The 23,703-nt window shown below is 51.7% G+C and overlaps 1 protein-coding gene across 1 annotated transcript; it reads right to left on the minus strand.

Moving 5' to 3' along the window:
• Positions 1 to 203: 203 nt before the first annotated feature.
• Positions 204 to 10,768, minus strand: Fscn1 (fascin actin-bundling protein 1). The gene is made up of 5 exons (XM_090329815.1): positions 9,880 to 10,768; positions 3,161 to 3,317; positions 2,946 to 3,067; positions 2,522 to 2,689; positions 204 to 1,393 (listed from the first exon to the last, which is right to left on the minus strand). Exons 1-5 carry the CDS (start codon positions 10,709 to 10,711, stop codon positions 1,191 to 1,193), a joined length of 1,482 nt encoding a protein of 493 aa, XP_090185941.1. The 5' UTR covers positions 10,712 to 10,768; the 3' UTR covers positions 204 to 1,190.
• Between the last annotated feature and the right edge of the window lie 12,935 nt (positions 10,769 to 23,703).

Consider the following 23,703-nt stretch of genomic DNA (forward strand, 5'->3'; position numbering starts at 1 on the left):
AAAAGACATGTGAGAATACAAGGCCCCAATTCCAAGCCTCAATATGGGCCCACACAAAACCTATCAGTTCTTAGCAAACCCATGTGAGCCTTGGGGCTGAATTCCGGCCCATCTCAGTCTGGCTGCCACCTCCCCGGCCATCCTCACATAACCCCCACCCTGCACACACAATGCTCTCCATGACACACACTGACACCCCTACGGACTGCAGACTTGCATTATTTTATTTTGCTCTTTCCAGTTCAAAGCTACTATTATGGGCGTTTATAGTTATACAAATGACTTACAAAAAATAAAAGACCAAGACACCCAGAGTGAGAGCCAGGATGGGAGGCTGGGGCCCCGCCAAGGAGACACATGGCTTCTTCCCACCCAGAAGACCCAAGGTGTCAGTCAGACACGGAGCACCAATCACAGCAGGGCTCTGGCTGAGAAAGGTGGGCCCAGGGCTGGGGGTGTGCAGGACTGGGGATAACCAGCTAGAGAAGCAGGCGCAGATGACAAGTCCCCCACACACACACACCAAGACCCCTCAGAACTATAACCAAGCTATCCTGGGATGCCTTCCACCCATACATTAAAGAGAAAAAAAAAAATACTGATTTGGTCATTTTGTTTCCAGTCAGGCCAGGGTGAAAGAAATGAGATGGGAACAGGGTACCCCACTGAGACCAGAATGTGCAGGGGGAGACCCTATGGCTGTCCAGCGCCCCCCACACTTCCAGCCAGGGAGCCACTGAATCACTGCAAGGTTTGATACAAGCAGCTGTCCAGCCACACCCAAAAACACACCTATGAACGACTCAGGCCAGGTACAGAAGACTTCCCACTTGATGGGGGAGGGGGTGAAGGACTAGGCTGGGGACAAGTGTCCAGCTCCTGGAGGCTGAGGCAACTTCCCAGCCACCCTTACTTCTGGGCTACTTCCAGGAAAATAAGGCTCACAGTTGTCTGAGGTCAGAAAGAGATGCCAGCCTTGCCTCATGGCAGAGGAGGAGACAGAGGGACCTAAAGTCCCTCTAATGGACAGGCTGCAGCCACTGACCCATTGGGAAGCAGGGGAGGGAAATGACCATATTCTCTGGGGTTTCCAGTTTGAAAGGCAAGGGGCTCTCCACCTGCCGTAGGGCTACCTAAAGAGGGTGAGCAGGGGGGCCTGGAGGAGCCCACCCCCAGGGGACCCGGGACCCTTAGTACTCCCACAGCGAGGCAGGATCAATGGTTTCCGCACAGGCCTTCAGGACCCCGGCGTGATCCCCTTTCAGGTAGCGCCCGCCCACCTTGATGGCCACTTTATTGTAGTCACAAAACTCAAAGAAGAAATCCACCGGGGTGTCGCTGCTGCTGGTGACCGAGGAGTCGCTGCCCACCATCCAGTACTTGCCTGTAGAGTCTAGGGAGGGAGACTCCGTCAGGCTGTGCCCTCCCCATCCTCCCGCCTACCACCCCTTCTTCCTCTTGCCCTCTTCCAAGGTCATGATTCCCCTTTAATCTGCTTCCAGACAGAACCTCAGCCCAGCTGAATTGGGGACTGGAATTTTTTTCCAGTCCTGGCGCTTGAACTCAGGGACAAAGCACTGAACTTGAGCGCTCACGTTCACCTACCTACCCCTCTCTCTCTCTCTCTCTCTCTCTCTCTCTCTCTCTCTCTCTCTCTCTCTCTCTCTCTCTCTCTCTCCCTCCCTCCCTCCCTCCCTCCCTCCCTCCCTCCCTCCCTCTCTCTCTCTCTCTCTCTCTCTCTCTCTCTCTCTCTCTCTCGGCTTGAATTCAGGGCCTGAGCATTGTCCTTATTTTTCTTTCTCAAGGCTAGAGCTCTACCACTTGAGCCACAGAACCACTTCTGGCTTTTTTCTATGTAGGTGGTAGCAAGGAATCAATCCCCGGTCTTTGTGCATGCTAGGCAAGCACTCTACCATTAGGCCAAACTCCTGGTCTCTCTTTCTTTTTTTTTTTTTCCTTGCCAATTCTGAGGCTTGAACTCAGGGCCTGAGTACTGTCTTTGTGCTTTCCTCAATCCTGGAATTCGACCACTTGAGCCACAGCACCACTTCTGGGTTTTTATGCATGTGGTTCTGAGGAATCAAACCTGGGTGCATACTAGGTGAGCGCTCTACCATTAGGCCAAACTCCTGGCCCCTTGTACTTGAGCTATCTCAAGGCTTGTACTCTACCTCTTGAGCCACAGCACCACTTCTGGCTTTTTCTGTGTAGGTGGAATCAAATCCAGGGCTTTGTGCATCCTAGGCGAGCACTCTATCATAGGGCCACTCTCCACCCCAAGATCTCAGCCTCTTGAGTGGCTAGGATTACAGGCATGAGCCACCGGTGCTAGCTTTCCCTGGATTTCAGATGTCTACTTATCCCTCACCTTCTCTGTCTGCCCTAGCTGGGCAAGAAAAAGTGACCCATCCAGGCAAGAGGAAAGAAGGGGCTGCTTCCAGTGCCCAACCAAGACACAGGAGTGTGGACAGGCTGAGCCCCCAACACCAGAGCCGGGCAGAAGCAGGGGTGGAAAACCTGCCTTTGATGTTGTAGGCGCCGTTGTTGAATTCAAGCTGGAAGACATCGTAGCTGGAACGGTTGGCATCCAGGGTGCCAGTGACCTTGCGGCAGCCAATGAAGCCATGCTCCCCACGGAACACAATGATGGGGCGGTTGATTAGCTTCATGAGGAACAGCTCTGAATCCCCTGTTACAGGACAGGAAGGGACAGTGAGCCCCACGGCAGAGGGCAGGATGGGGGCTGAGACAACCAGAATGTGGCTCAGAGAGGGACAGCCAGTGCTGGGGGCCACTCAACAGGCAACCCTTAGATCAGTAAGCTTGGGTAGGGGCCCTTTAGAGTGCTGTTTTTGGGTAACTGGACCCTACCCCCCCGCCAAGAGTCTAAAGGCAGCATTAGGGAACAGGAAGTGTGAGCACATCCCCAAGGCAGCAAATTATACCTGCTGTCTCCACCGAAGCCGCCAGCTGCCCATTCTTCTTGGCTGTCACAAATTTCCCGTTGGAGGCACGCAGTGTAATGCGCCGATCACGCCACTCGATGTCAAAGTAGCAGCTGGCATTCCTGGGGGTGAGGAGACAGCATTGGGAGGGGCAGCTGGCTTCCACAGAATGGGGGTGGATGGGGCCTAGGCAGGGGAGGAGCAGGACAACTCACTTGGTGGACGCAGTGGACTGCACGCCCCCTGTGGCCGTCAGCATCCAGTACTTGCCAGTGTGGGTGCGGAAGGCGCACTTCTTCGTGTCCCTGTCAATCTCCAGCTGGAAGGTCTCCTGGTCAGTCTCTTCATCCTGATTGGCTGATAGATCCATACCTGCAGAGGAGCCCCAGGCTGGTGAGCTCCAGCCATGGCCTCGTCCCTATACCCTCATGTGGGATAACCCACAACCTCACACCAAACCCACGCACAGGGCAGTGGCTGCTGAGACCTTAAGTGTGGCTCAGGTCTTCTCGGGCAATACATCAAGGGCAGCAGCTGGCAGGACTGCAGCACATGGGCAGAACCAGAGAGCCAAAGCCAACTAGGCCATTTTCAGCTCACTTTGTGACTACAGAAGGAAGTGGTTCAGTAATCCCAGCCTGATGAAGAAGAATCTTGAATTCCAGGCCGGCCTGGCTATACAGTGAGCCTTTGTCAGCCAGGTAGCAGTTAGTTACTTGGAAAGCAGAGATCAGGAGGATTTATAAGGCCAGCCTTGTGAAGAAGTTCTTAGGACTCCACCAAAATCACTGGATGATGTAGTGATGCATGCCAGTCATCCCAGACATGGGGAAGAAATAGGAGGATCAAAGTCCAACCAGCCTAAACTTTATCATGAAAATAACTAGCCAACCTTAATCCTCACTCCTCAGGGAGATGGTCCTTGAGGATTTTGGTTTAATACCAGCCAAAGCAGATAAATCCAAGAGACTCTTCTTCCCCAACTAACAAAGAGCTAAGCCAGCTAGTTACCAGTGGTTAACACCTATAATCATAGTTACTCAGGAGGCTGAGATGCACAGGATAAAGGTTTGAAGCCAACCCGAGTATGAAAAAGGCTATGAGACTTCCATCTGTAATTGACAAGCAAAAAACCAGACAGGAAATGTGGCTCAAGTGGCAAAGTGCCAGCCAAACAAGCAAGCTGAGCAAACACAGCCTTGAGTTCATACCGCAGTACAGGAAGGGAGGGAGGGAGGGAGGGAAGGAGGGGAAATAACACAGAAAAGGGACTAAGGGAATATGACTTGAGTAGAAGAATTCCTGCCTAATAACAAGTGTGAGGCTTTAAATTCAATCCCCAGCACCACAAATTAGGAAAGAAAGAAGGAAGGAAGGAAGGAAGGAAGGAAGGAAGGAAGGAATGTAGGTGCAGGCAAAAATAAAAGTAAAGTTTTCAAACAAACCCTGTGCAAGCAGACATTTTGGAGCCAAGCAGAAGAACCTCAACATGACCTGGGATTCGATTTTCAAGACTGGTTATTGTTAAGTTCTGTGTGGTTATGTAAGAAATGGCCTCTTTCTTTTTCTGTTACAGATGAAAGTATTTCAGGATCAAACGCCCTGGTGTCAGGGATTTGGTTCAAATACAACCCAAATCATGAAGAGGCTTGGGCACAGATGGCACTCATTCACAGAACAGGGCTGGGAGAGGTGTGCCCAGTGAGCCAATGTGGGTCTATGAAAGTGAAAATGGTTAAATAAAAAAAGAGCATGGCAGGGATGCCTGTCATCCTAGCTACTCAGGAGGCAAAGATGTGAGAATCATAGTTCAAAGCCAGCCCAGGCAAGAAAGTCTATGAGATTCTTCTGTCCAATTAACCACCAAAATACCAGAAACGGAGCAGCTGCAACTCAAATGGTAGTGTGCCAGCCTGAGCCACACCCTCCTCAAAGAAAAAAAAAAAAGCTTAGAAAATGTCCAAGCCCCGAGTTGAAGTCCCAGAACCAGAAAACATAAATAAAATTAAAAAATAAAAGCTTTAAGACAAAGTCACACTTAACCCTGCCCTCTCTATAGCTATAAAACACTAGCCACACCCTGCCAGCTCATGCTTCATGTATATGCATGTATCCATCCACATGTGCCCAGCTTGGTGAGGTGGCAGGCTGCTTGCTTTCTGCATCATATCTGTCTGTGCACGTTTCCACCACAGGAGAGAATCTGACCAAACAGCACAGACCTCAGTACCAACCAACCCCAACCACTAATGCCAGGAGGGAACTCTCCTCGGCTCACCACCCCCATCCATCGCAACTGATTCTTCCAGCCAAAACCTGTAGTGAGATTTTTGCTTCCAACATGGAAAAAAAAAGTCCCATTCAGCAAAGGCCCGAGATTCCTTTTGTGTGTGCGAGCAGGGCCTGAAGGAAGGCTATCCTTTAGCTCTCTTGTCCAAATCCATTACTTTACCATTTGAATCACAGTTCTACTTTCCGAATATCATCCATCTTCCCGCTCCCATCCCCAAGTTTTAGCCTCCTGAGTAGCTAGGATTCAAGCCTGAGCCACTGACACCCTGCTGGGGTAGCCATGATTCTGGGAACAGCAACCCAGAGTCATGGGCATTGTGTGAGGTTTACAAGCAAGCGCCTCTGGGCTCCTTTATGAAGCAGGGTCCCCAGCGGTGAGCGTGGCCAGTGCACCACATGCCAGAACCCATCCTTAGTTCATGTCTGTGATAAAAAGGTTTGAAGGGTTCTGGCCCCAATCCTGTCTCCACTCAATGAAGTATCTACTTCCTGAGGTGAAGCAGAATGGCTTGTCCTTGGTCCAAGGTCACATGGCCAAAAAAAAAAAAGAAAAAAGAAAAATGATTAAAATTATAGGGCTAGGGATGGTGGCTCAGGCCTGTAATCCTAGCTACTTAGAAAGCTGAGATCTGAGGATCGGGGTTCAAAGCCACCGTGAGACTCTTATCTCCAATTAACCACTAGAAAACCAGAAGTGGTGCAATGGCTTAAGGCCTAGGGTGGTAACCTTGAGCTGAAGAATTCAGGGACCAAAGGGAAAAAAATGATAGGAATGGAGGACCAGGAATTTGGCCTAATGGTAGAGTGCTTGCCTAGCATCCAGGAAGATGAGGGTTCAATTTCTCCGTACCACATACATAAAAAAAAGCTGGAAGTGGTGCTGTGGCTCAAGTGATAGAGCTCTAGCCTTGAAAACCAAACGATAGAGCTCTGGCCCCGAGTTCAGTCCCCAGGGCTAAAAAGCAATTAATTAATTATAGGAATAAAATGTGGTCATAACCAGATGCAGCAGTTTACACTTGCAATCCCAGCCACTTGGAAGGCAGGGACAGGAAGGAGGGTTGAGATTTGAGGACAGCTTGAGTAGTAAGACACCATCTCAACCAATAGCTAGGTATAACTGGAGCAGATCTGTAACCTCAGTTCTATTAAAGACCATAGTCACACCCAAAAGCATAGCTCTGGGCTGGGGTCCCCTCCTTACTTGATCTCCCTCACCAAGAAGCCTTATACCTGCTACAGAGGTGAGGGGCTATGAAACATCTCGACAGGCAGCTATCCCCACAGCCACACCCCGCACTGACCACATGTTGGCATCTGTCCAGCTCATGTCCATCAAGAAGACAGTAGGAGACAGTTAGCTGGGAAAGCCCCTGCAGGCTGCACACAGCGAACAGAAGAGACCTGGTGGCAGCTGAGCCCTGCACTACCGTGGTGGCCCCAGTATCACCAGACTTCACATGCCCAGCGCAGACACCAAACTGCCCAGAGCCACCCAGCTCTGTCCATCAGTTTGATGAAAGGCCCAGACTAGCCAGTGAGGCACTTGAGCCAGGCTGGGCACCCTTGGGAAGATGCCATCAACGTCACTCTACCTCAGTTTTCCGACTTGCCATAAAGGTCCAGTCTCTTGGCTGGTATGCTGGAAGGACAATGGAAGAGGGACCCCCCCCCCCATCCTCTCGAGCAGCAGGGCCCCTCCAAGGCTGCCCGGGCAGGAAAGACCACAGTTGGCCTTGGAGTCTCTAATTGGAGTCCTGTTGCTATGGCAACAGATTTTCTGCAGGATTTGTCTTTTGATCCACTGCAGCACAGAAAACCTGAGTCACAGACACAGGAACCTGGGGGCCGGGAAGGGGGGTGGTGCTTCTGTCTAAGCCAAGCCTACCTCCCTCCAGAGCCCTGTCCCCTGCTTCCGGCTTCCAGCTCCTCAACCAGTCTGTCTGCATTGGCTCACAGGGGACCCCTCCCTGCCTGTCCTGCTCTCCCTGCCCTTCATGCAAACCCAGTGGTTCCCAGTGGTTCAAAAGGGGGATTTTTGTCCACACCATCTCGCCTATACAGAGAAGCTTAGAATCACAGTCTAGTGCATTTTTTTTTTTTTACAACTATCTAGCCCCTTTAAATCCCTCCAATCTTACCCAAGCCATTCCAGGCCTCCTCCTGCAAAGCCCAGTCTGAGGCTAGGCGTGGTGGTACAAGCCTATAATCTCAGTTACTCATAAGGCAGAGAGAGGATCTCCAGTTGAGGCTAGTCTAGACAAAGTTAGTGAGACCCTACCTCAAATAACAAGCCCTACAACTCTGAAGGAGTGGGGGAAGGAAAAGCACAAGTATAGCTGCGCCATAAGATTCACACACCCCACACCCCCACATCCCATACCCACACCCAGCAGTTCCCAGCTACATTTGGGAAGCACAGACCTGGGCCTCCCTCTCTGGAAAGCCTGCCCAAAATAGAATCAAAGACACACCTACCCCTATGGCTCATAGTCCTTGCATCACGCCCACCCCACCCCAGGAAGCAAGGGAGCTTGGCTGAAAGACACAAGGATCCCAAGATCTGAAGGCATGGAGGTCCAACCTCAGCCTCCCAAGTCCCCTCCCCCAAGCTTCAATCTCTTTAAACTCAAAGATGAGCCAACTCTGCCTGGCTCCAAGGTCTGGCTCCTCCTACCCCATCATCTTGAATCATAATCATGACACCCCAGTGAACACTTCCAGTTTTGGCTGGCAAAACACCTTCAGGCTCTCTGGGGCTCAAAGGGCCTTGGCCACCTCCCCCAGCCTCATCTTCTCCAAGGTACAGAATCTTTGAAAATCAACATCTATCTGGTGCTAGGGCCTTACAGGTCCTTCCATTCTCATCTCCCAATTTTCTGGCCACATTGGGCTTTCACAGTGTTTTCCTACCTTAGGACTTCTGCACAGACTGTTATGTGCTTTATAACACCACTCCACACATTCAACATGTTACCTTCTATATACCCACCAAGTCAGCTTAAGTGTCCTCTAAAACAAGGATCCCTTTCATCTAATCTGGTACCCAGGTCCTGTTCCCCTTGACTTTTCCTTCACACCTCAATTATGTCCCCAAGAAACTATGGAGCTCAGCACTATATCTCAGCATATCCTCATGTCTGCTCAACGGGGGATTCTGCCTTCCACCCAGCAGTGAGACACCGGGAGCGGAAGCTGAAAGAGAACAAGTAGAGGCCTTATTTATGGAGTCAAATATACCCAGTTCTGTATGCTTGCTGACTTGCTGTGTGACCTGGAGCAAGTGGCTCCACCTCTCTGGGCCTTAACTCAGCCCCAGTCCTCCACCTTCACCCCCCCACTCCGTGGGGGTCTGGCAACTCTCACATAGGATTCTCATCCAGCTAGCTCCAAGGTCTGGGGCCCAATTTCCCCTCCAGGGAAGCAAGAACTTCACAGCATCCCTCCCAACCCCCCAAATCTCTCCATGGGGCCTTTTGCTGCAATCAACCTCTTGGCAAGGGAGGACCAGACTCAGGAAGGCCGAGATCCCGGCGATGGGGAGAACCTAGAAAGGAGGCCAAGAAGGGGGCTCACTTCTGGCGTCCAGGCCGGTGGGAAATGGCCCAGCTTGTGGGAGGCCCAGGAGGGGATGGATCGAGTTGCCGCCAACTGTTCCCCGCAGGGCCTTTGGGGACGGGTTCATTCCAGGGTAGGGGCTTCCCAAGAGAGCCGGGCCGGGGTCTCCAGGCGCGCGCCGAGGCCGCCCTCCGACGCTCGGCCCGGCGCGGCGCAGCGAGCGCAGGGCGGGGTGGCTGGCGCGCGGCCATGCGCGCCACGCTGCTAGAGGGCTGCGGTGTGAGGAGCGAGTCCACCTCCGGGGCGCCACGGGGACAGGGCTCTGGCCGTGGGGCGGGTCCTGGGGGCGCACGGGGGACTCAGCCGCAGGGGGAGCCGCCAGGGCCGTTCCCCTCCCCCGCCCCGCCGCATCTGGTTTTCCAGTCAGCAGAGCCCAAGCAGGACAAAGGGGGCGAGGGAGGGCCCAGCCGAGGCGACCCGCCCCCCTGCTCACAAAGGCCGCGGCCCGGAGCGCGGGGCCGGCGGGGAAGGCGGGGCCTTGTGGGGGGAGAAAGGGCCGATAGGGCGGGCGCCCCCCCACCCCCAGCAGGGCGCGACCCCGCCGGGCAGCCAGATGAGGGACGGAAACGCCAGGCGCCCCGAAGTGGGGGGACCTGCAAGATCTAACTCCCGGCAAGCCTCCCCCAGCCCGGCCCGGCCGGAAACCGGTGGAGATTCACGCCTGGGCCAGGGCCAGGAGACGCAGAGAGGGCCTAGGGGCGCCCCCTCCCCAGGAGCCGTGGACGCCGATCCTCAGGCTCGGCGCGCACTGGCGAAAGGAGCTAGGTCGGGCGGGGGGCTAGCACGTACCTAGGTTGGGCCTAGGGCGCCCCCCCGTGACCCCAACCCGGGGTGGGAGTTGTGCAAGCGGCGCCCGAGGAGGGGCCGGGACCTCACGTCCCGCGGCGGGGCGGGGGTGGCCGGTGGGCCTAGCAGGGGGCGCCCAGGGGCGCGGCGGGTGAGAAAGGGCGGGAGTCTGGGCAGGATGCGGGCGGAGGGCGCTTTGTGCGGGGACGCGGGATGTGGGGGCGACGTCCCCACTCACCCTGCCGCGTGGACACGTTCCTCTCGTTGGCCGCCTGCAGCACCACCTGGGCGCAGCTCTGTTCCAGCACGAAGAGCTCGTCCTTGCCCACCTTGGTGGCCTTGCCCGCCTTGAGCGTGCCGCTGGGCCCCGACGGTGCCAGGTAGCGGCCTTCGCAGTCGCGGAAGGCCACCTTGCCGGAGCGGAACTCCAGCGTGTAGCCGGTGGCGGGCTCGGGCTGCGCCACTAGGCGCCCGTCGTGGCGCAGGAAGCGGTGGTCGGCGGTCTGCACGCTGTAGCGCTGGTCCTGGAAGGCGAGGGTGATGAGCGAGTCGACGCCCCAGGGCACGTCCCGGTCCACGGCGATCTCGTCGGCAGGCCGGGCGCCCAGGTGCGCGTAGCGCTTGCGGGTCAGGCTATAGATGTTGACCTGGGGGTGCATGGCGATGTGCACGCTCCACTTCTCGGCGGGGGATACGGTCTGGGCAAAGCACGACAGGCGGTCCTCAGTGCCCCCAAAGTAACGTCGGTGCGCCTCGGACTGCAGCGACCAGCGGCCGTCGTCGTGCGCCACGATCAGGAAGCGGCAGTCGGCGCCGGGCACCTCGCGCTCGCAGGTCACGTTGCCGTCCTTGTCGGCCGCCAGGTAGCGGCCCAGGTGGCTGCGCAGGCACACGGCTGCGCTGCCCGCCTCGTCGGGCGGCTGCTCCAGCGTCCAGATCTGCTTCTTCTTCAGGCTGCTGGCCGACGCGTTCACCTTGAACCCGAACGCCTCGGCCGTCAGGTACTTGTTGCTGCAATTGATGAGGCCGAATTGGATCTGCACCGCCTCGGCCGTGCCGTTGGCGGTCATGGTGGCTGGTGGACGCAGGCCCCGAAAACCCGGGGATGAGAAAGGAAAATGGGTGGTGGTGGTGGTGGTCCCCGCGGCTGCGCCCCGGCTCCTTTGTCTGACGAACGCTGGCCGCGCGCACCCTCCGCAGCGCTCCACAAAGCCGGCCCGCGGCCCCCCGGCTGCTTTATATAGGCGCGGTGACGTCAGCGCGGCCGCGCCCACGCCACGCCCCCGGATTCGGCGGGGAGGGGGCTCGCCGCTCCTCGGCCCCCGAGCCCGGCAAACGCTGCGCTGGGCGCGGCTTGGTTTTCCGGGTCTTCTCTACACCACCCGCTTCCCCTCCCGGCGCCTTTGCCCCACCCTCTGATCCCGCGTGACCTCCCGGACGCCCCTCACCCCAAGCCCAGCTGGGGAGAAAGACGAGATGGTGCGTAAACAGCGGAGACCACGGCGCAGATCGGGTCTGAGTGGAAGACCGCTTCCCCCCCACCCCCCACACCCGCCCCCGGGGCTGTGGACCTGGGGAGGAGCCTGCACAGCACAATTCATCCCCAACCCAGCCTGTCTCTTTGCTGCCTGGCCCTTCTGTGAGGTGGCTGAGATTCCCCGGGGCTCAGCCCACCCAGATAGGTTTCAGTGAGCCAGTGACCATAGTCCCATCCTGGTGATGATGCACAAGCAATCGGGTCGTGACACCATTTGTGAGGTGAATCTGATGAGCCCAACTCAAAAGAGACCTTCCCTGCCTGTCCACCCGACCCAGCACCCCATCTAGGAACACTTCTCTTTTCTAAGCCTCTGAAAAGCCCAGACATTTTCTGGGACATTCCGGGCATGCCAGGCAACCCCTGGAATGCCTGCAAGACCACACTGCCCACAAGGCCCCTGCCCTTCCCAGACACAGGCCAGGACACCAAGAGGACCAGTTCTGAGCCTGTGTCATACAACAGTGATGACTACTGGTCCCTTTACCAGAAAATCCCCTCCAAAGCCAGAAACCGAGATCTGTTGGTCACCAAAACCAGCCCAAACAGGGGAGGTTTGTGAGACTCTTTATGTCCAATCAACTACCAAAAACCCAGAAGTGGAACTAAGGGTCCAGTGGTAGAACCTTAAGCTGAAAAGCCAAGAGAGAAGGCCTAGTGCTGATTTCAAGCCCCAGTACTGCCGCAGACACATGCAAATAACATCTCTGAGGGTTTTTTTTTTTTTTTCATCTCTAAAAGGGGCACAGCTGGGCAGGCATGGCTACACACACCTGTGATCCCAGCTGAGGATGTTGAGACAAGAGAATCTCTTTTGTAAGTGTGTGTGGGTCCCAGGATTTGCACTCCTGGCCTGTGCTCTGTCCCTGGGCTTTTTTGCTCAAGGCTAGACCTTTACCACTTGAGCCACAGCTTTGCTTTTGACATTTTGTGCTATGATTAGAGGCTTTGAGACTGTCATCCTTAGATTTCAGCCTCCTGAGTAGGATTATAGGTGTGAGTCACCAGAGCCTGGCTGTATCTCTAGTTAAAACCAGCCTTGGTAAAATTATAGAGACCCTATCTCAAAAACAGAAATGAAGTCAAGGACAAGGGTGGGCGAGGGGCATGTCTCAAGTGGTAGAGAGTTTGCCTAGCGTTCTGAAGACCTGGGCTCAAATCACAATACTGGAAGAGAAAAAGAAAAAGGAGAAGGGAACAAGATCACGGGAAAGCAGGCAAAAGGATTAAAGGGGTTCACACCTAAGAATTTAGACCTGGGATGTGAAATTGTTCAAACTGGTTCAAACAAGGAAGATCTTGGACAAACCTGGACAAGTCAGCCACCCTACTCATCAAGCAATTAAGCCAGAGCCTGGACTGCATCAGAGCCCAGTCAGTATCCTGGTTTGATTATTCACTTAATATCATCACCCATCCTGGGGCAGCCTGAGGGTAGTCTATCTGCAACAAGCTTATGGATTGATTGGTGCACCTCCCCCACCTGCTGCCCACTTATTGGGTAAAGGTGATTCTGGTAGTGGGGGGGGGAATTCTGGTAGTGGGGGGGATTCTGGTAGTGGGGAGGGTTGCTGGTTTCCCTCCCATTCTCCAATCCTCACCAGACATTAAGATGAAATAAACAAAACAGAATAAATGTTGGGGAAATCCATCGAGGGCCTGGACTGGGCAGAGGTCCCGGGGCCAGTGGTGCACTGGTGGATTGAGATTCATGTCAGCAGATAGAAGTAGAGCCTAGGGGTCAGAGTTTGGCCTAGTGGTAGAGTGCTTGCCTAGCATGCACAAAGACTGGGTTCGGTTCCTCGATACCATATACTCAGAAAAAGCTGGAAGTGGTTCTGTGGCTCTGTGAGATTTTTTTTGTTCAAGGCTAACACTTTCTCATTTGAGCCACAGTGGCACTTCTGGATTTTTCTGTTTATGTGTTACTGAGGTATTGATCCCAGGGCTTCATGAATGCTAAGCAAGTACTCTATCATTAAGGCACATCCCATACTTCTTTAAATGGGGACAGGAAAGCATGGATATATTTTTCAATTGCATGTATTTGTATGTGTGTGTGTGTGTGTGAGAGAGAGAGAGAGAGAGAGAGAGAGAGAGAGAGAGAGAGAGAGAGAGAGATAAGGTCTCACTTTGTGACTCAGGCTGGCCTCAAACTCTTAATCCTCCTGACTCAGGCTCCTAGAGTATTGAGATTACCATGCCTGGGTAACACCACTGTTTTGTTGTTGTTGTTGTTTATTTTATTTGTTTATTGGCAGTGATGAGGAATCAAACCCAAGACTTTGCATATGCTAGACAAGCACTCTACCACCAAGCTACAGCAACATTTCCAGCCTTAATGCCACTGCTAGTGTGTATATGTCCTTACTGGGGGCTTACCTCAGCCTGAGCACTGTCCTTTAGCTTTTTTTCCACTCAAGGCTAGTGCTCTACCACTTCAACTACAGCTCCGCTTCCAGTTTTCTGGTAGTTAGTTCAAGATAAGAGTCTTATAGACTTTTCTGCCCAAGCTGTCCTTGAACTATTATCCTCAGATCTCAGCTCCTGAGTAGCTAGGATTACAGGTGTGAGCAGCCAGCACCCAGCTACACGCCACTATATTTTTACCAGATGGGTAAATTAGCAATATCTCTGCTCTTACACAAAAGTGCATAAGCACATTCCTTTTCACTGCAACATAATATTCTGTTGTCTTCTGTTCTTGTAGTTGTTGTTATTGTTGGTCATGGGGCTTGAACTCTGAGCCCGGGCACTGTCCCTGAGCTCTTCAGCTCAAGGGTAGCACTCTACCATTTGAGCCACAGCGCCACTTCCAGTTTTCTGGTGGTTCATTGGAGATAAGAGTCTCACAGACTTTAGTGCCTGGGCTGGCTTTGAACCATGATCCTCAGATCTCAGCCTCCTCAGTAGCTAAGACTAGAGGCATGAGCCACCAGTGCCTAGCTTCTGTCATTTCTTTAACAAATTCCATTCTGCAGCTGATCTCTTGCTTTGTCCAGATCTTCCTTGTCCCAAGAATTCATTCCTCAACCACAAATGAATGTTTCATTTTGGTATGGGTTTGGATTTGGATTTTGGCCTAGACTTTAGGCCATGTATCATTCACCCCCCCCCCCCCAACCTCCTCCACTCCATGCTGGGCCAAAGTGAATGACAAGCACTTACCCTGTACAGGTCTGGATGAGGACTTGGAGGTGAGGAGGACAGGAAAGAGAAGTGACTGATGGCTGAGACTGACAACAGAGCTTTGAAGACAAGGACTTTTAGCATTATTCATAGGTGTTGTTTTTGTTGTTTGAAGGTCACTGTAGGAAGGAAATAGCAGCTGGGTTTTGCAAAGGAACCCCACACAGCTCCTTCCTCCAGTCTTCCTGGGCCGCCCCTCTGGTTCCTGCGGAGGCAGACACGAATCACACCATTCTGCCAGTCCCACTTCACATTCCTGTGGGAAAAGATGAGGCTGTGGACACTGTGTCCCCTAGGCCCCAGGGGACTCAAGGTGCCACCTGAGCCTCTGTTGGAACCAGGGCATGGCACCGGAGAGGGGAGGGGCTTGGCTGTGGCCACCCCCAGCTGGCCAGTGTCCTGCGCCAGTTCCAGAGGGGACATGAGGCCACCAGGAAGAGCCACTCTGTTCGGACAACCAGGCCTGAACCCAGTTTCCTGAGGGAGGCCCAGGATCCTTTCTGTCCAGTCTGGCAGCCGTGGGCCTCCAGAACTGCTACTGCTAACAGGAGCAACCACCCCAAAGGCAATCAGCACAGCTTTCCTCTCCTCCTTCAGCTCTGAGGCTTCCTACTGGGGTTCCCCACCCCACCCAGCCTTACAGCTTCACAGCTCCTCCTGCTTTCCTGGAAGTTTACCTTTACACCATCCTGCGAGCTCCCACCCCAGAGGCTCTAAACTGAGGTCCAAAGCCCAGGAAGCAAGAAGATTGAGAGTTCAAGGCCATCCTGAACTGCATGGACATTCCCTGTCATAAAAAAGACACAGTGGGCCACACCTGGTGTGCCAGCTGCTTGGGTCAAAAGTAAGAGATCCTGCAGGGCAGGGTGCTCACTCCTATAATCTTAGCTACTCAGGAGGCTGAGATCTAAGGATCACAGTTCAAAGCCAGCCCAGGCATTAAATACAGAGAAAATGGAAGTGGAGCTGTGGCTTAAGGAGTAAGGTGGTAGCCTTGAGCTGAAGAGCTCAAGGACAGCACCCAGGCCCAGAGTTCAAGTCCCATGACAGCCTCCCCCCCCCAAAAAAAAGGATCCTACCTGAAAATAACAAAAAACAAACAGGACTGAGAGTGTAGGTTAAATAGTAAAGCCCTTGCCTAGCAAGTCCAAGGCCCTGAGTTCAAATCCCTATATCATCAAAAGGCTGACCTGTAGCTCATGATTGTAATCCTAACTACTCAGAAGGTAGACATCTGGAGAGTGACAGACTTTATCTCCAATTAACCAAAAAAAGAGTCCACACTGGAGGAATGGTTCAAATAGTATAACACCAAGTAAGCAAGCCAGTTTCAAATTCTAGTGCAAGAGGAATTAAAAAAAAAAAAAAAAGAGGCGGCCAGGAGTAGAGTATTTGCCTAGCATGCACGAAGACCTGAGTTTGACTCCTCAGTACCACACACACATAGGAAAAAGCCAGAAGTGGTGCTGTGGCTCAAGTGGCAGAGCTCTAGCCTTGAGAAAGTCCAAGGATAGTGCCCAAGGACGAGAGAGAGAGAGAGAGAGAGAAGAGAGAGAGAGAGAGAGAGAGAGAGAGAGAAGAGAGAGAGAGAGAGAGAGAGGCGGAGAGGGAGGGAGGGAGGGACAGGGAGAGGGAGAGGGAGAGGGAAGAAGAGAGAGAAACAAGCTAAGAGTTTGAACCTGAAACTAACCCTGTGGCTTAAGTAGCAGGGTGCTAGTCTTGAGAAAAGAGCAAAAAGTGTCCCAAGGACAGTGCTCAGGCCCTGGATTCAAACCCCAGGACTCCCCCCACCAAAAAAAAGAAAGAAAAAAAGACCAAAAGAAAGAAAGAAAAGAACAAGCCAGGCACTGGCTGATACCTGTAATTCTAACTACTCAGGAGGCTGAGATCAGAGGCTCAAAGCTCAGCGTCGGCCGGGGCAGAAATGAGCTTTTTATCTTTTGTCATTTGAGTGCTGTTCCTGAGCTCAAGGCTAAAGTTCTTAGAGTTCTACCACTTGAATGACAGAGCCACTCCTGTTTTCTGGTGGTTAATTGGAGAAAAGAGTCTCATGGACTTTTGAACCCGGCTGGCTTTGAACTGCAGATCTCAGCCTCCTGAGTAGCTAGGATTATAGGCAAGAGCCACTGGTGCCTGGCTTCTTTGAGAGTCTTATCTCCAATTGACCACAAAAAGCCAGAAGTAGAGCTATAGTTCAAGTGGAAGAGAAGTAGCCTTGAGCACAAAAACTCAGAAACAGCATCCCTGCCCTGTGTTCCAGGAGTTCTAGTCCTAGGACTGGCATGCACACATGCAGAGAGAGAGAGAGAAAAGAGAGAGAGAGAGAGAGAGAGAGAGAGAGAGAGAGGGAGAGGGAGAGGGAGAGGGAGAGGGAGAGGGAGAGGGAGAGGGAGAGGGAGAGGGAGAGGGAGAGGGAGAGGGAGAGGGAGAGGGAGGGAGGGAGGGAGGGAGACAGAGACAGAGAGAACAAGGATCAGGTAGCCCTGAGCTTCACAAATCATTCTGGAAGCTTCCTGCCTGGTGTTACCACTTCCAGCGCTGTGACGGTGTCCTAGCTCTACCTCAGTTTCCCTATTCTCAAAGGAAGATGAGGGAGGACAGGGGAAACCTAGAATGCTGGCCATGCTGATGACACAGATGCTCACAGCTCAGCCCTGGGCAAAGCAGGAGCCTCAAGCCCCACACACTGTGAATGACATCTTTATGGTCTTTTGCCACCGCCTCTGAGGCTGGTCCAGGCAGCCTGGTACCACTGGCGCCTCTCCCCAGAGCCTCGTGAGTGGGAGGAGCCGGTTAGAGGCTGTGCCCTGCCAGCTCAGCTTCCCTCCCAGCTGTTTCTGGAGCCCCAGGCCAGCTGTGGTGCCCAGGACTTAAGCCACACCCAGTACCGTCAGACAGAGCCCATAAGAGTGGAGCAGGCTGCGACCTCCATGTTTCCACAAACATTCTTGCCGGTCCCTGGGTGCAGAGCCTTTTGGTTATAAACAAGAAAGCGAGGCGCAACGGGTAGCAACTGGCCAGCTATAAGGAGGATGTGAAGTTTTGAGGTTCAGGGGTGGCGTGAGACAGGGGGAGTGTCTCAGGCTTGTGGTTATCAGATTTGCAGAGTTGGGAATACCAACAGCAGGATATGGTGGATGGCTCACGCCTGTATCCTAACTATTCCCTCCATGAGATTCTTATGTCCAATGAATCACCAAAAAACCAGAAGTGGAGTCCAACTGGTAGAGTACCGGCCTTGAGCACAAAAGCTCAGCAACTGCACCTAGTCCCTGAGTTCAAGCCCCAGTACTGATAAACACAAAAAAGTTATTGTAGGAGTGACACTGTGGCTCAAGTGGTAAAGTGATAATCTTGAGCTGAAGAGCATCCAGGCCCAGAGTTCAAGTCTCATAACCAACCAAAAACAAAGTTATTTTATGTCAGGCTCAGTGGCTCAAGCCTTTAATCTTAGCTACTCAGGCGGCTGAGATCTGAGGATCATAGTTCAAAGCCAGTCCTGGCACTAAAAAGTACGTGAGGGACCTGGAGTTTGGCCTAGTGGTACAGTGCTTGCCTAGCAGGCACGAAGACCTGGGTTTGATTCCTCAGTACCACATACATAGAAAAAGCTGGAAGAGGTGCTGAGGCTCAAGTGGTAGAGTTGTAGCCTTGAGAAAGCCTGAGGACAGTGCTCAGGTACTGAGCTGGAATAAAAATTTTACAAAGTACGGGAAACTCTTATCTCCAATTAATCACCAGAATACCGGAAGTGGCACTGTGGCTCAAGTGTTAGAGTGGTAGCCTTGAGCTGAAGAACCCAGGGACAGCACTTAGGCCCAGAGTTCAAGTCCCAGGATCTACTGGGAGGAAAAAGAAAATAAACAACAGTTATTCTACCAAATAGTGTTATCTATGTACATATATATGCATATAAATATGTGTGTACAAAAAGGCTAGAGAAATGGGCCAAGTGATTGAATACCTGCCCAGTCTACAGGAAACCCTGAGTTCCATTTGCGGCAAATAAGAGTCCAAAGGAATCAGGTGCCAGTGGCTCACATTTATAATCCTAGTTAATCAGGAGGCTGAGAGTTGAAGGATTGAGTTTCTAAGCTAGCCAAGGCAGAAAAATCCAGGAGACTCTTATCAGTAATTAACCAGCAGACAGATTAGAGGTGTGGCTCAAGGGGCAGAATATCAGCTATGAGCAAAGAAAGCCAAGTAAGGGTGTATACTAGGGCCTGAGAAGCCCTGGAGCCAACACACACACACACACACACACACACACACACACACACACACACACACACACATACACACACACAAAAGAGTCCAAGGGAAGAGCCAGCCTGGACTGGCCTCTACAGGCAGCTCAGGGCACCTCCCCCAGACCATACAACCCCGCTATCCAGCTCCTGTGCAGGACACAGCCTGCAAAGGTCTACCTGCCCTATGGGTGGCAGCCCCTGGTCCAGCTCCAAGGCCTGAATGTGCTGCCTATAATTCAGGCTGTGGTGGCCAGTACTTGGCGCATGTCTGGCTAATTAAGAGGACATTAGCACCCTGGGCAGAGCCAGGCTCCTGCCAAGATGTGCCTGCCAGGAGAAGGGTATGGCTGGTGCCCAGGCCTTGGCCTCTACTGCCTGGCCACCACCCCAAATTGCTTCCTTGGAGATCTTCTGAAGTCTTCCTCCTGTGAGTTGCCGCTTCATCCTGCCCTCCTGTTCTGGCCTCAGGCCCCAACTGGCATTGCCTGCTGCCCAGCACAGAACTCTCACACAGAGATCTGTGAGTGCCTGGCTGTTCAAGCCAAGGGGATGTGTTATTTTATTTGTGTACCAACATGTTACCAGGACTTGAATTCAAGGCTCTGTGTTCACTCTGCTTGCTTTGTTGGCATTCCACCACTTGAGCCACAGCTCAAATTCCTGCTTTATGGTGGTTACCCGGAAAGAAGAATATCATGAACTTTTCTGCCTAGGCTAGCCTCAAGCTTTGATCCTCAAATCTCAGCCTCCTGAGTAACAAGAATAACAGGTGTGAGCTACTGACACAGTTTGGTTCTATTGCCACACATGTAATTAAACTACTTTAGCCATATTTATCTTGGGGGGGGGGCTTTTATCTGCGCTGGAATTCAGATCTGCCAGCCAGAGCACTGCCTCTCCATCGCAGGGAGTCTTTCTAGTTCATACAAAGGCACTGAGCAAGCCTGTAGGAATCTTCCTGCCATGGTTTAACTGCTCCTTTTACTTATGGTAGCCACATGGCCTGTATAGAATTGAAAACTCATTTCTTCAAGGAATAGAAAACTCTGACTCAACCAGCATGAACATAAATTATATCAGGAAATCACAAAGAGGGGAGTTCCCAGGGTTAGTTAACAACAAAGTAGCTGGTAAAGGGCCCAGGAGTGTCCCTATTCTTCATACTGCCATCTTTGTCAGGTTATTTTTTTGGGGGGTAGAGGGTTAGGGAATGGGACTGGAGCATGAATTCAGTACTTCCCTTCGCTCTCACATAGCTTACTTGCTCAGCCATGCCTCCAGGTCAGTTAGGCAGAAAATCCTGTGAGACTTTTCCTTACAGACTTTGTTGCCCAGGGTGGCTTTGAAGCATGATCCTCAGATCTCAGCCTCGTGAGTAGCTAGGATTATAGGAATAAGCAAGCCACTGGTGCCTGGTTTGCATTTTTTTTTTTTTTTCTGTCCCGGGGCTTGGTCTCCGAGCCTGGGAACTGTCTCTGAGGCTCTTTGTGCTCAAGGTTAGCACTTTATCACTTGAGCCACAGTGCCACTTCGGCTTTTTCTGAATAGTTTATTGGAAATAATAGTCTCACCAGCATTTCTGCCAGGTCTGGCTTTGAACCGCAATCCTCAGGTATCAACCTACTGAGTAGCTAGGATTACAGGTGTGAGCCACTGGTGTCTAGCTCCAGCTTGCAGTTGTTAATGCTTTTCATTGTTCTAAGATGTTAAATTTTATGCTATATATTTTCTGCCATTAAAACAAATCAAAGTTGGGTGCTGGTGACTCTCCTGTAATCCTTGCTACACAGGAAGCTGAGATCTGAGGATCACAGTTCAAAGCCAGCCTAGGCATGAAACTCCATGAGACTCTTTTTTTTTTTTTTTTTTTTTTTTTTTGCCAGTCCCGGGCTTGAGCTCAGGGCCTTAGCACTGTCCTTGGACTTTCTCAAGGCTAGAGCTCTACCACTTGAGCCTCAGCACCACTTCCGGCTTTTTTTTCTATATATGTGGTACCGAGGAATCGAACCCGGGTCTTCATGCATGCTAGGCAAGCACTTTAACCACTAGGCCAAACTCCCAGCCCCTCCATGAGACTCTTGTCTCCAATTAACAACCAGAACACCAGAAATGGCGCTGTGGCTCAAGTGGCAGAGCAGTAACCTTGAGTGGAAGAGCTCAGGGACAACATCCAGGCCCAGTGTTCAAGTCTGATGACAACAACAACAATAATAACAGGGCTGGGAGTTTGGCCTAGTGGTAGACTGCTTGCCTGGCATGCATGAAGACCCAGGTTTGATTCCTTGGTACCATACACATAGAAAAAAAGCTGGAAGTGGTGCTGTCACTCAATTAGTAGAGTTCTAGCTTTGAGAAAGTCCAAAGACAGACCTCAGGCCCTGAGTTCAAGCCACAGGACTAGCAAAAAAAAAAAAAACCAACAACAACAAAAAAAGTTGGACCTGGCTAGGATCATGGCCTAATGGTAGAGTGCTTGCCTAGCATGCATGAAGCCCTGGGTTTGATTCCCTGGATCCACATACATAGGAAAAGCCAGGAGTGGTGCTATGGCTCAAGTGGTAGAGCAGTAGCCTTGAGCAGAAGAGCTCAGGGACAACGCCCAGGCCCAGAGTTCAAGTCCCATAACCAACAAAAACAGGGAGGAGAGTTTGGCATGCATGAAGACCCAGGTTTAATTCCTTGGTATCATATATATAGAACAAAGCTGGAAGTGTTGCTGTTGCTCAAGTGGTAGAGCTCTAGCCTTGAGAAAGTCCAAGGACAGTGCTCAGGTCCTGAGTTCAAGCCCCAGGACTGGCAAAAAAAAAAAAAAATGTTGGACCTGGCCAGGATCGTGGCCAGGTAGAGTGCTTGCCTAGCATGCACGAAGACCCAGGGTTCAATTCCTTGGTACCATATACATAGAAAAGCTGGAAGTGGTGCTGTGACTTAAGTGGTAGAGGGCTAGCCTTGAGGAAAAAGCCCAAGGAGAGTGTCAGGCCTTGAATGCAAGCCTCAGAACTAGCAAGGGAAAAAAAAAAGTCAAAGCCAGGTGCTGGTGGCTCACACCTATAACCCTAGCTACTCAGGAGGCTGAGATCTGAGGTTTGAGGTTCAAAGCCAGCCCTTGCAGGAAAGTTAGATAACCACCAATAAACCACCAAAAACCAGAAGTGGATCTGTGGCTTAAGTGGTAGAATGCTAGACTTAAACAAACAAAAAGGTCAAGGAAAGTACCCAGTCCCTGAGTTCAAGCCCCAGCACACAAATTCAAGACCAGCACACACACACACACACACACACACACACACACACACACACACACACACAGAATCATCTCCATCTGCCTGGCTAGACTCAGCATTTCTTTAGGCTGCTCTGGAGAGAAGGGATAAAATGAAAATCAGGACAAGGAATTCAATGCTGGCTCCTTTTCACTGCTCCTCAGCACCCTGTCTTTTTAGCTTCAAGTATACCCTGACCCTCCCCTTAACTCCCCCACTCTCTGGCCTCCAGGAAAGACCTGGCTTAATTTCGAAACCTCCTGGGACAGAAAGAGAAACACATGCATCCGTCCTGTCACAGCAGCCAAGAAAACCAAACAATTGCATTTCCAGAATGGAAAGAGCTGGAGGCAGTCTGTCAGTCTGCCAGAAATTCTAGAGCTTTGACTCTGCTGAATGAAAAGACTAGCCAAGCCAGGTGCAGTGCCTGTCGCCTGTAACCCTAGCTATTCAGGAGGCTGAGATCTGAGAATGAAGGCTCAAAGCCAGCCCAGGCACAAAAGAATCTGAGACTCTTACCTCCAATTAACCTCTAGAAAACAGGTTGTGGAGCTTGGCTGGAGGGTAGGGTGGCAGCTTTGAGCTGAAGAGCTCAGGGACAGTGCTCAGGCAAGTTCAAGCCCCATGACCCACAAAAAAAAAAAAAAAAAAAAAAAAGACCAACCAGGGGTAGCATTATGGCTCACGCTTGTAATTCTAGCTACCCCAGGAGGCTGAGATCTGGAGGCTCACAGTTCAAATGCAACCCAGAAAGGCAAGTTCTGAGAGACTCCATCTGTGATGAACTAGCAAAAAGCTGGAGTGGAGGCATAGTTCAAGTGGTAGAGCACTAGCCTTGAGTGAAAAGCTAAGCAAGAGTAACTGGGCCCTGAGTTCAAGTTCCAGAACCAGCACACACAAAAGAAATAAGTAAAATAAAAAGGCCAGTCCGTGCTGCCCACCTGGTTGCTCATCTTGCTTATGTCCCTGGTTTGTTGGGTGCTGCCGGGAAAGTATCCAGCCCTCCCTGAGCCAAGGATCAGTGCGTGGGCTGGAGGGGTTTGCCAGGACATGTCCTCCAGACAAGTTGTCTACTGGTCAGAGATCTACTACCTCCTGGCCCCTTAGAGCCTGGCTGCTTTGTTTGTTTGCTTGTTTGTTATGCTGATACTAGAGTGATACTAGAGATGAACTCAGGGCCTGGGTGCTGATCCTTAGCTTTTTCACGCTAGACTGGCATTCAACCACTTGCACCATCACTCCACTTTTTCTGGTTAACTGGAGATAAGCATCTCATGGATTTGTCTGCCTAGTCTGGCTTTGAACCTCAACACTTAGATCTTAGCTCAGCCTTCTGTTTTTTGTTTTTTTTGTTTTTGTATAGTAGGGATTGAACTTGGCCTATGGTTGGACAACAGGCATTCTACCACTTGAGACACACTTCCAGCCCCTTTTTTTTGCGTTGGACCAGTCTTGGCTTTTATCCTTCTTGTGCTTCCCCAAGTGTCTGAAGATGATGATGAGCAGACTCCAACTGCACCCAGCCAGAGTGATTTCCCATTAGCAGGAATAACAGGCAAGGACAACCATACCTACCCATCCATTCATATGGGGTGTTGAGAACTTTTCCTCCCCAGCTGGTTTGAACCTCAATCCCTAATCTCTGCCTTGCAAGAAATTACAATTATAAAGTGGCTTTAACATGTGAAAGGACATCAATGTATGTGAATTAATGTACCTTCTATCTGGCAAATATCATGTAACCTTTTTATTAATTACAATAAAAAAATATTTTAAAAAAATAAAATAAAATCAGAAAAAAAATAATAAAGTGGCTCTATGGC

Source organism: Megascapheus bottae, chromosome 3 (assembly GCF_031878675.1).
Source record: "Megascapheus bottae isolate mThoBot1 chromosome 3, mThoBot2.hap1, whole genome shotgun sequence".
NCBI classification, from domain to species: domain Eukaryota; kingdom Metazoa; phylum Chordata; class Mammalia; order Rodentia; family Geomyidae; genus Megascapheus; species Megascapheus bottae.

What these genes read in the sequence shown, in the direction of transcription:
- Fscn1 (XM_090329815.1), bottom strand. Translation starts at nt 10,711, where the DNA reads ATGACCGCCAACGGCACGGCCGAGGCGGTGCAGATCCAATTCGGCCTC. An exon ending in GGCTTCGGTGGAGACAGCAG is followed by an intron (nt 2,690 to 2,945) that starts GTATAATTTGCT and finishes GTCCTGTAACAG; the next exon opens with GGGATTCAGAGCTGTTCCTC. An exon ending in CGGCGCCTACAACATCAAAG is followed by an intron (nt 1,394 to 2,521) that starts GCAGGTTTTCCA and finishes CTCCCTCCCTAG; the next exon opens with ACTCTACAGGCAAGTACTGG.